We start from the raw sequence: 11,609 nt of genomic DNA, 5'->3' as shown, positions 1-11,609 counted from the left end.
ATCAATCATCACAGATTAGGAAGCAGCATGGGCGTGGGCGCCAGCCAGGGAAGGAGCTGCATGTCTCCCGACAGGGACATCAAAGAGGAAGAGGCCTTGCCTTCATTAGACACACAAGGTGATTTGCAACAAGGACAAAACACCCTGACGCCGGGCAGCCCTTGCCACCCAAGTGCAGAGGAGCTCAGCGGGGCTGAGGGACTCCCTTTCCAAGGCAGCTCCCTGCAGTCCTCCTCAGGCACATCCTGACCACCCAGCCGAGGGGCTGGAGGGCGCTGCTGCTCCTGCTTCCTTGGGATTTCCAGCACCATCACCACCAGGACAGCACAGGGTAGAGGTCAGTGCCAAGACTGAGTCTCCATGCCCCAGTCCAGAGAGAGCGTTCTAGAGTTGCCCATAATCCAGCTGGTGCTTTGGGGATGGAGCGGGAAGCAGCTGCTTCCGGGGTTTTTGCTCTCTAGACTTGGCAAATCTGAACCTGAAGGATGAAGTAAGAAGGATGAGTCACCATTAAAGGGAGGGAGGGAGGGAGGGAGGGAGGGAGATCAAAGACTCAGTTGCTCCCATTGTGGTGAGACCAGGAAATGCTCTCAGGTGTTTCAGGCATTAAATGCCAGGCAGGCAGAACCTGCCCTAACATTGGGGATACGTGGCTGTTGGGTCTTCATGCGCCACTTGCTGCCCAGTTCTTTCACAGGGGTTAATGCCAATGGCGGGGGGTGCTGGGTACTCAGTTTTGCAGTTCCCACCTGGGTTAGACCAGATCAGCACAAAGATCAAAGCGGCAGGCGCACGTACACACACACACACACACACACACCACCCCATGACTGTTTGGTTCAGGAGCCTCAAGGAGGGTTGTAGTGGGAGGCCAACCAGAGCAGGACTCTGAGGGGTTTGGAAGGGCTACCTGCTGATGGGCTTTTGGTGGAGGATTGTTTCAAACTGCTCAGATGCTATTTATGAAGAGCAATATATTCATATTTTCTACTCATAAATACATGAAGTGGAGAGATGGAAGAAGAGGCTGGTGCAGGAACTCCAGGATGCTCAAGAATGCGCTGCATCCGTCCACTCAGAGCAGATTGCCACCTTGAGAGGAAGAGCCATCACTTGGGACCTTCAAGGCCCTCTTGCACCCTGAGGGTAAAGCTGCTGGGGAAGAGGAACACCCCATTTCTCCTGGCACCCAGAAACTCACCATCTCTCCCTTGGAAGGCCCCAGGCAGCTGGGCTGGACCCCTTGGATGCGGGAGACAGCAAATGCACAGTTGCCTTGTGTTCTTCTGAGGACTCCAGTCTCAGCAGAGCAACAAGCCAAAGGCCACCAAAGAGAAAGCTCCCTCCCTCCCTAGCAAGGACCACAGCATGGAGGCTGCAGGGCAGAGAGCAGAGAGCAGGGCTGGCCGGGGCAGGTGCCACCATCCCAAACTCACCTCCCATCCTTGAGTCTTGTCTTCTTCAGCACGGCCAGGAGCTCCTACTGCACATTCCTCGCCGCTCTCCTGCTGTCCGCTGAGCCAGGTGTGATGTGAGGATGTTTCCGCTGATCCCTAAAAACTACCCAGGTGCAATTAGCCAGTTCCTGTAATCGGTGGCAGCGCAAGGGCAATTTTCCTCTCCAGTGGGAGGAGAAGGCATCCTTGTTTACTCAGAGGAAGTGCATTCACTTGCTTGCGCAGGATGACATGCAGGACTTCCTACATGGAATTCCAAGGTGAGGAGTCACCCCCAGAGGCGAGGAAACAGGTGGGAAGGGAGAGAAACTGCAGGAGGAAGAGAGAGCCTCTCTCCCCACACCCTTCCATTAGGCAGAGCCCTGCGTCTCCTTCATTGCACAAGCCCAGCCACCTCCCATTTCCCAATGGGGTTCCTGCCTGTGTGCGGACATCCCTTTGGCCTCCTGCCCTTCCCCCAGGAAGCTGGCATGGCCCCATTTGCTCCTCACAAGGTAACTGTGCTTCCAGCATTGCAGGGGGTTGGACTAGACGACCCTTTGGGTCTCTCGCCAATCTACAGTTCTGCTCCAAGAGCCTCTTGAGGCAGCTTCAGCTGAGAGGGAGGGAAGGAGGGGCTGCTAGGCTGCGTTGGCAGTAGCCTTGCTTAACCAGAGAGAGACCCAAAGCCACCAAGTGAGTTCCATGGCTGAGAAGGGGCTGACCATCCCCAGGGACTCTTGCAGAAACCCATCGCTGGCTCCCTTGGGCCTCTTGCACAATGCCTCATTGGCATCGACGTTCTCCCCTCCCCATTTTTGTTTCTCCTGGGCTTGAGGTGGTACCTCAGACAGTGGAGGAGCCTTTCCTTCTCCTCAGATGAGCTTTACTGAGGTTTCTAGAAATTGTGTTTTGGCTGAGGAAAGTGAAGTACCTTTTGCCAGTGGAGTATTGATCTTCTCTGAAGGTCTCCAGTGGTCCTTGGTTGCTTTGCATCAAGAATGTCTTCCAGGCTTGGAATTCAAAAAGACTCAGTTAGGAAGATGTGAGACAAGAGCACCAGTCATCTTCTGGAGGGAAGATGTGGCTACGTCACCTCTCAGCAAGGCTTGTCTAACGGGTGACATGGCCATGGCCAACCTGGGGTCAAAGCTTCCCCCACCCCACTGGGTGCCCCAAGGGGTGCTGAGCTCCCCCGTTCTCTATCTGCTGGGGACCTTCTTGGGGCCCTTCCTGAGTGCCTTCCATCCTCTCAGGTCCTCTCCATCACTGGTTGTCCAACCAGACATCCCCTTTTCCCTCAGCTCTCAACAGACCTCACACCTTCCTTTGTCCTCTCAGGCTGATGCCTCCCCACCACACTACAGAGCCACAGAAGACAAGGAGCTGCGCAGCCCCCCTGCCCCACAGACGCACCAGGGGAGCTTCACCTCCCCCTGCCCCATTTCACCTGAGAGCATGAAAGAGCCCTGTGGCTGGATCTGGCCAAAGGCTCACTCCCACAATGCCCATCAGCCTGTTGGGCGTGAGCTGCCCCTGGCCCACCTCTCTCGGTCTGGCTTCCTCTGGGGGCAGCCCCTGCTTCCTACCGTGGCACCTACTCCTTGTGCTGCTGCTGCTGCGATGCCTTGGGAACCACCTGCCACTGCCTCCTCTTGCTGCTCAGGCAGTCTCAGGTGGTGGCGTTGCCTCGGTCGTGCTTCACTCACTCCACCCCTTCATTACAAGCCACGGTGCCGGGTGTTTGATCCCCGCTTCCTCCCAGCTCTGGGCTCCTGCAAACTACCTGCTCTGAGCCTTTTGCCTGCTCAAGAACTTGACCTCCACACCTTTACTGCTGGCAGCCATGCTTGTCCCAGCCCAGAATTCCCAGCCCAGGCATTCTCCCCGCTGTGTACAGATCCGTATCTGCCTGGCTTGACTTTCCAGTTTGGAGATTCATCTGCTGAACTGCAACTTTGTCCTTGTTTGCTTCCTGGATTCTTCACCGGGAATCATCACAAGCCCAGCCTGAACTCCATGATGGCTTCTGGAAGTCTGCCACAGGGCTGGAGTTGAGCAATGCTGTTGCCACTTCCCTGCCCAACTTAATGGTCCTGATGTTGCTCAATGTCCTACTCAGGAGGAAGTAGCCTGCTCCAAAGCCTTCTTTGTGAATCACAGAATGCTGGGAAGATGTCTAAGGCTGTTGCTCTGCTTAATTTCCCCTCAGCATCCTCCTCCACCCCAGCTGAGCACTTCCAGCTCCCTTCCTCTTCTTTGGAAGGCTTCTGCTTCTGCACCACCTGCAGTTACAGGGATCCGCCTTCTCCCCACCTTGCGCCCCTGCAGTGGGCAGATGCCTGACATGGTTGCCTTACTCTTCTCCTGCTGCTGCAAGTTCAGAGCATGTTCAGAGCAGGTACAGAGGCATTTCCCAGGGGATGGACAGCAAGCACACAGGTCCACAACAACACCCTCTTCCATTCGGAGCCTTATATCCAAAAAAATCAGCTTTATACTACTACTACTACTACTACTACTACTACTAAAGACCCTGATGTTGGGAAAGATGGAGGGCACAAGGAGAAGGGGACGACAGAGGACGAGATGGTTGGACAGTGTTCTCGAAGCTACTAGCATGAGTTGGACCAAACTGTGGGAGGCAGTGGAAGACAGGAGGGCCTGGCGTGCTCTGGTCCAGGGGGTCACGAAGAGTCAGACACGACTGAACGAGTAAACAACAACAACTACTACTTCTACTAATAATTATTTTTATTATTTTTATTTCATACCCAACCTTTCCCCCCTGACAAGGACTTAAGGCTGCTTACAGATAAAATAAGAACAGCTAAAAATATAGGGGAAATCGTTTTTTTAAAATAAGCATTAATAAAATTTTGTACACACACTCACATAACAGAAGATAATTACAATAAAAACAGCACGGTGCCAACCCGTTCATTAAAAGCAGTCTGATCCCCAGAGCCTGTCGAAACGAGAAGCTCTCCACCTGCTGGTGGAAGAGCAACAAGAAGGGAGCCAGCCTGACTTCTCTAGGCAGGGAGTTCCAAAGTTGCCTCTCTTCCAAGCTAAGCAGATTTGTTTTCCCGAAGCTGCTGGTTTCGGCCATGTTTGTTGCAACTGCAAACTCTTGTTTTACTGTAACTTAGAAGTGTTTTCCTGTACGTAAACTTTTTTGTCTATCTTACTAAAAAAGCTGTGTGGTTTATTCTCTGCAATGGAAAGGTCAGAAGACCACAAATAAAAGTGGTAAAAGGTATGACTGCCTTGTTTCTAAGCTTTATTAAGTGTTTTACTCTGTTACAGAGTCTTCACAGCCTGTTTACTTTTGCATTTTAGCCTGCAGATTTAACCCTCCATCCATCTCCCACAACCATCGCGGAGAAAGCCCCTCCCCCACCCCACCAAGGGCGCCTGTGAAGGTGGCAGGACCAAGAGAAGGGCTGTTTGATGTGAAGGGATATGACACTTCTGGTAGCTGGCACCTAAGCTGTGCAGGGCTTTTTATCTTATAGCCAGCCCTTTGAAAAGAGAAAAGAGATCTTTCATTAGTTGAAAATTGGATCTTATTTGTTTACCAGAAGCACGTATTAGGGAAAACAATATAAAATATTTGTTTCAAAAAAATTTAGCTGAGGAAATTGTCTGCAGAACTGAAGAAAAAAATGGGGTTATTCTACATGTACATAGACATTCTAATTTTGCCCAAAACTGATGAGCAAGGTAGATATGTTTTTTTTCCATATAATTTTTATTAACAAACCAATCAGATCACATTAATTCCAAATTACAAAACCAAATTTTTAAATTTTTGTTGGGGGTACCCATGCTTCGAGCTCAGAAAGGGATCCAAACATCTCTCTTGCTGCTGCTTTAATATTCACAGCTCTGTCCAAATAGTATTCACAGTTCTGTCCAATCTTCTCTATGTCCAATTTTCTTCATCTTCTTGTTGTTATCGTATATTCCTTTCTTTGTGACCTCTGATAGTCTCCACAAGCGGGTTAAAAACAAACGTTGTTATATCCTGTGTGGATTGTCCATTCCTCCAAGAGCCATATTCAAACAGGCAGACGCCATTTCAACACTTCGATGCAAAGCATTCTTAAAGTCTGCCCATTAATCCTCGCAAGCCTGTCACTCTCTCCTCCAACTTCTTAGGGGGTTCTGCCAGGTCAAACTCACATTCCGATATAATAACAAAGCCGTGGTCTCCTCCCCCTCGATCATAAATCCTGCCACCAGGCCTGCTTCCTAACGAGTCTCTTTTTATAGCTGCGTCATTCCAAAGGCCTTTCATTCCTTTCCAAATATTTCACAAACCATGTCTTTGATTAGTAATTCATTTCCACACAGTTCTTAATCATTCCTCTTATATTCAGTAATTGCAACGATTCTTCCGGGGGGGGGGGTTGTTAGGTAATCACATAAGATAAAAAAAGACACCCCCCTCATTCCGTCCCGTTCCAAAGCAAGGTAGATATGTTGGGGTGGAAGTTAGCATCCAAGGGAATAAAACTGTGGTTTTAGGCATTTATGCTCCAAATGAAGACAAATCAATATTTTATAAATGATTTATGGAAAAGTTGGTGGGTTTTTCATATGAAAGTTGGTGCGTTATGGGAGATTGGAATGGAGTGGTCTTCACAATACAGGCTAGAGCTGCAGAGAAAAATACTAAAACTTCCTAGGGTAAGGTACCTAAACATTTTTTTAAAAAAATGATGGATAATTTGGAACTTGTTGATATCTGGCGAGATAAAATGGAGATGTAAAGCAATTTACATATTTCAGCAAAAGACACAGATCTTTCTCAAGAACAGACATGATATGGTGGACAGACACCGGTTACTTGGGTGCATAAAGCTGACATATAGTTAAAAAGGGAAATCCTGGGGTGCAGGCTGACTCTGCTGCCCAGCTCCTTGGGGTGCCACTCCCCGTGGGTCCCTCCAGTCAGTAAAGAAGGAATTTCCAGCCAAGTTTAAAAACCAAAACTGCGCCAGTAGACCCAATCTTTAGTGTTGCCTCAAGGTTCAAACACACAAAGAGTAGGAACCCCAAACATGGGTTGCATGTGATCCCTCGTAGCCGAGTAAGATTGTCTTCCATGAACACAGTCTGAACAGTTAGTCCGTAAGTGACTGTGGAGGCCAATTCTGGATCCACACATTCTTCCACAGTGGGGACATTGGTTTCCGGGTGGGAGTTCATCATGGTGTAGATTTGCCAAGCATGCCTTCCTCTTAGTGTGTTTCTCCCTTGTGTCCTGAGTTCGAGTGTCTCCAAAGCCCATTCTCCAATTGGAGTGCTCACAGGCCAATGTTTCCCAGTTGTTAGTGTTTATACTACTTTTTAAAGATTTACCTTGAAAGAGTTTTTAAACTTCTTTTGTTGACCACCAGCATTACGTTTTCCATTCTTAAATTTGGAATAGAGTAGTTGCTTTGGAAGACGATAATCAGGCATCCGCACAACTTGACCAGTCCAACGAAGTTGATGTTGAAGAATCATTGCTTCGACACTGTTGATCTTTCCCTCTTCCAGTACGCTGGTATTAGTTTGCCTGTCTTCCCAAGTGATGTGTAAATTTTTTGGGAGACACTGTTGATGGAATCTTTCAAAAAGTTGGAGATGGCGTTTATAAGTGGTCCATGTTTCACAAGCATACAGTAAGGTTCTAGTACAATAGCTTTGTAAACAAGCATTTTGGTTTCCCTGCAAATGTCCTGGTCCTCAAACACTCTGCATTTCAATCAGGAGAAAGTTGCACTTTCAGGCGATGCTGGATTTCGGCATCAATGTTGGCCCTTGTGGAAAGATAACTGTCCAGGTAAGAGAAGTGATTGACACTTTCCACCACTGAGGTCGCTTTGTGGTGGAGCAGAGGGATTGTTTTGTGCTTGTTGGTGCAGCACTTTGGTTTTTTGGATGTTGGGCAATAGGCCAAGCTTCTTGTAAGCTTCTGTGAATACATTTAGGATGGTTTGGTAGTCATCCTCTGATGACTACCAACACATATTACGTTGAACAAAAATTAGAATTAGAACAAAAGAGGGAGCTTTGGGGTTTTAGGTTTATGTTGCATTTGTGCAAACAGTGTAGGGGAACGCTCAGGCTCATCCTCCTGACTCGAGGCCGTGGTACCACTTCTGGGGTGTCACAATCCCCCCCTCCGGCTTTAACATTACCAAAGACTTTCTCAGTCATAATCCAGTTATTATGACTTTCAACAGGAAAAAAATGTTTGTGTAGAGGCTTATTACAACAAGAAAAGGTTGTACAAGACTGCAAACAGAAGTTAAAATATTTATTGGAGAATAATTTAGACAAAGTCATAGAGATGCAAACAGTTTGGGATTCAATTAAGCTTTCATAAGAGGCTATTTCATACAACATACAGTTGAAATCAAAATTATTCAACTCCCTCAACTCCCTTTGCAAATCAGGTTTATTATGAAAAATTACAGACTTTCGGCTGTTTGCAATGAGCAAATCAAACAAAAGCAATTGAAATAGCTCAACACAATGGATGCTTCAAGTGGTTTCCCTCCAATTCATCTGAAATTGCAACTTATACTGGCTTCTCCAGTCTCACTATCATTCAACCCCCTGAACAGAATCCCTCACAACAGCACAAATACAACTGGTGTTGATTAGTTGCACCAGGTGTGCTTGAGCTGGAACACCTGAGATACCTGAACTGGCTAGGGGTTTGCTGAGTATCAAATGTGGCTGCAAGTCAGAAATATCACTATGTCAAGAGAATACAAGAATGTAAGAGAATAGATCATCCCCCTTCCCATACAAAAAGATACCGAAGGCACTGAATGGGAGCTTGAGTTGAGAGTCTTGCATTGCAGGGGGTTGGACTAGATCAGCCTGGGGGAATCCCTTTCAACTCTATAATTCTATGATTCTAATTAGAAAAAGATTATGGAACTTTATTTCAATACATGATTACAGCTGTGAGACTTTTATACGCAGAAAGATGGAAAGATTCATCATTACCTACCATGGAGGAATGGTTGTTAAAATTATTGGAGTTAGCTGAGATGGTGAAGTAGACATGTTTAATCAGAGAAAAATATTGTCAATATTTACTCAAGATTGGACATTCATAGAATCACAGAATCATAGAGTTGGAAGAGACCACAAGGGCCATCGAGTCCAACCCCCTGCCAAGCTGGAAACACCATCAGAGCACTCCTGACATATGGTTGTCAAGCCTCTGCTTAAAGACCTCCAAAGAAGGAGACTCCACCACACTCCTTGGCAGCAAATTCCACTGTCGAACAGCTCTTACTGTCAGGAAGTTCTTCCTAATGTTTAGGTGGAATCTTCTTTCTTGTAGTTTGGATCCATTGCTCCGTGTCCGCTTCTCTGGAGCAGCAGAAAACAACCTTTCTCCCTCCTCTATGTGACATCCTTTTATATATTTGAACATGGCTATCATATCACCCCTTAACCTCCTCTTCTCCAGGCTAAACATGCCCAGCTCCCTTAGCCGTTCCTCATAAGGCATCGTTTCCAGGCCTTTGACCATTTTGGTTGCCCTCCTCTGGACACGTTCCAGTTTGTCAGTGTCCTTCTTGAACTGTGGTGCCCAGAACTGGACACAGTACTCCAGGTGAGGTCTGACCAGAGCAGAATACAATGGCACTATTACTTCCCTTGATCTAGATGCTATACTCCTATTGATGCAGCCCAGAATTGCATTGGCTTTTTTAGCTGCCGCGTCACACTGTTGGCTCATGTCAAGTTTGTGGTCAACCAAGACTCCTAGATCCTTTTCACATGTACTGCTCTCAAGCCAGGTGTCACCCATCTTGTATTTGTGCCTCTCATTTTTTTTGCCCAAGTGCAATACTTTACATTTCTCTTTTTTATATATAAAATTTTTATTGGTTTTACACAGTTTTTATAAACACAAACAATACATAATACAAACAAACAAACACACAAACAAACATGTATAATTTCATGTCCTTTTTTCTTAAACCTTACTTCGCCGACTTCCCCATACCTCCCCCTTCTACATCCTAATTTCCAAACTTATTTCAGCAAATTCTAGCCCTTGGTTTTATCAAATTTTTCCCTTATTCTTTTCTTTTACTTAATCTTTTACAGCTGTAATCCCCCTTTTTTCTAGAACCTCGACATTTTAACATTCATTAATTTTACAATATTTCTTAAGATAAATTTTGAATTTCTTCCAATCTTCATCCGCCGTCTCTTTCCCCTGGTCACGGATTCTGCCGGTCATTTCAGCCAGTGTCATATAGTCCATCACGTTCATCTGCCATTCTTCCAGAGTGGGTAGATCTTGAGTCTTCCAATGCTTTGCGATGAGTATTCTTGCTGCTGTGGTAGCATACATAAAAAAAGTTCTATCTTTCTTTAGCACCAATTGGCCGACAATGCCCAAGAGAAAGGCCTCTGGTTTCTTAGGGAAAGTACATTTAAGTACCTTTTTCATTTCATTATATATCATTTCCCAGAAAGCCTTAATCTTCGGGCACGTCCACCAAAGGTGATAAAAGGTACCTTCAGTTTCTTTACATTTCCAACACTTATTGTCAGGCAAATGGTAAATTTTTGCTAGCTTGACTGGGGTCATGTACCACCTATATATCATTTTCATAATATTTTCCTTTAAGGCATTACATGCCGTAAATTTCAAACCGGTGGTCCACAACTGTTCCCAGTCAGCAAACATAATGTTATGACCAATGTCTTGTGCCCACTTAATCATAGCTGATTTAACTGTTTCATCTTGTGTATTCCATTTCAGCAACAAGTTATACATTCTTGACAAATTCTTAGCATTGGGTTCTAACAGTTCTGTTTCTAATTTCAATACTTTACATTTCTCCCTGTTAAAGTTCATCTTGTTTGTTTTTGCCCAGTTCTCTAAAAAAAAAACTTTTTGCATTAAAAAGAAAGTGACCTTATAATATAATATTGAGGATTGAAAATGATATTGGTGGAATTCTGGGAACTATTTTGGAATGGATTCTTTGAACAATTTTCTATATATAGCTGACAGACAAAGAATCAGAAGTTATCATTTTCTTTACTTTATTTCTTTCCTTTTTTGTTTGTGCTTTTGTTTAGATTAGTTTTTTATCTTTTATGTTGACCTTTGAATTTGTTTTCAGACATTAATAACATCTATTTTAAAAAAAGAAAAACTTGTTTGCATTGAATTGCCCTTGCCCCTTTCCTCCCCATTCCTACTTCATTTCCGAAGCTGCATCCATGCGCTGTTTGCCACAAGCTGTATCAATTCTGTAGGTTCCTGGCAAATCCTGCTCTTTGATGCATTTTCCCTCAAACCAGTTTCTGTCCAATTAGGAAACTGGATGAGGAGCAAGTGGTGACATGAACAGCAGTGGCGCAGGCAAAGATGGAAGGGGATGGGGGGTCGTCCAAAAGGGTCATGTGCTTCATTGGGTAAAGACATCCCCACCCCACCCCCTCTCTGGTGCAGACAATTGCTCTGTGCTTCAGTGTAGCCAGGAGGAGGGATGACCTCACTGCATGCCAAGCTGTTATTGTGAACATCCTCTCAGTTTGGAGAGTTCCTCACAGTCTTTGTTTCAACCACCCTGAGCAAGTTGTGGGAAATTGTAGTCAAGCTTAGTGCACAATGCATGAAATGGTTAAGACCACAGAATTGTATTCCTAGACTCATCTAGCTCACCCCCCCTCACCTGGAAGGAAGTTTCCTCCTTTGTTCAGTCATGAGAACTCACTGAGATAGGGCCAGAGCTTGCTCACTATCAGCTCAGACCATGTGCTTAGAGCTATTTCACTATATTTTAAATAGAAAAATTCCTTCCTGTAGCACCTTAAAGACCAACTAAGTTAGTTCTTGGTATAAGCTTTCGTGTGCAAGCACACTTCTTCAGATACACATGTATCTGTGTATCTGAAGAAGTGTGCTTGCACACGAAAGCTTATACCAAGAACTAACTTAGTTGGTCTTTAAGGTGCTACAGGAAGGAATTTTTCTATTTCGACTATGGCAGACCAACACGGCTACCCATCTGTCACTATATTTTGTCACCCAAGATTTCTGCTGCATCTCCCACAGGGCATGTTTTCAGAAAGACTGGTCCAGCGCACCACTAGTGAAATGCTCAGTTTATCTAACATTCAACCACA

The 11,609-nt window shown here is 45.7% G+C and overlaps 1 protein-coding gene across 6 annotated transcripts in view; it reads right to left on the bottom strand.

The window, feature by feature from the left end:
• Window positions 1–3,462, bottom strand: part of LOC308480453 (protein-glutamine gamma-glutamyltransferase E-like) — an 18,970-nt gene extending 15,508 nt beyond the window's left edge. Inside the window, exons 1-3 of one of the 6 annotated variants that reach the window (XM_081011950.1) lie at window positions 3,038–3,462; window positions 2,371–2,449; window positions 1,437–1,560 (exon numbers count right to left, since the gene is read on the bottom strand). In XM_081011950.1, the coding sequence (XP_080868076.1) occupies window positions 1,437–1,443 (7 nt within the window). In that variant the 5' untranslated portion in view covers window positions 1,444–1,560; window positions 2,371–2,449; window positions 3,038–3,462. The other 5 variants (XM_081011954.1, XM_081011952.1, XM_081011953.1 and 2 more) reach the window with 5 other exon arrangements.
• Window positions 3,463–11,609: the final 8,147 nt, after the last annotated feature.

The sequence above is a fragment of the Podarcis pityusensis genome (assembly GCF_964106645.2).
Source record: "Podarcis pityusensis genome assembly, chromosome: 6".
Classification (NCBI taxonomy): domain Eukaryota; kingdom Metazoa; phylum Chordata; class Lepidosauria; order Squamata; family Lacertidae; genus Podarcis; species Podarcis pityusensis.
The sequence above is the reverse complement of the archived record's forward strand: the minus strand, read 5'-3'. Positions and strand labels throughout refer to the sequence as shown.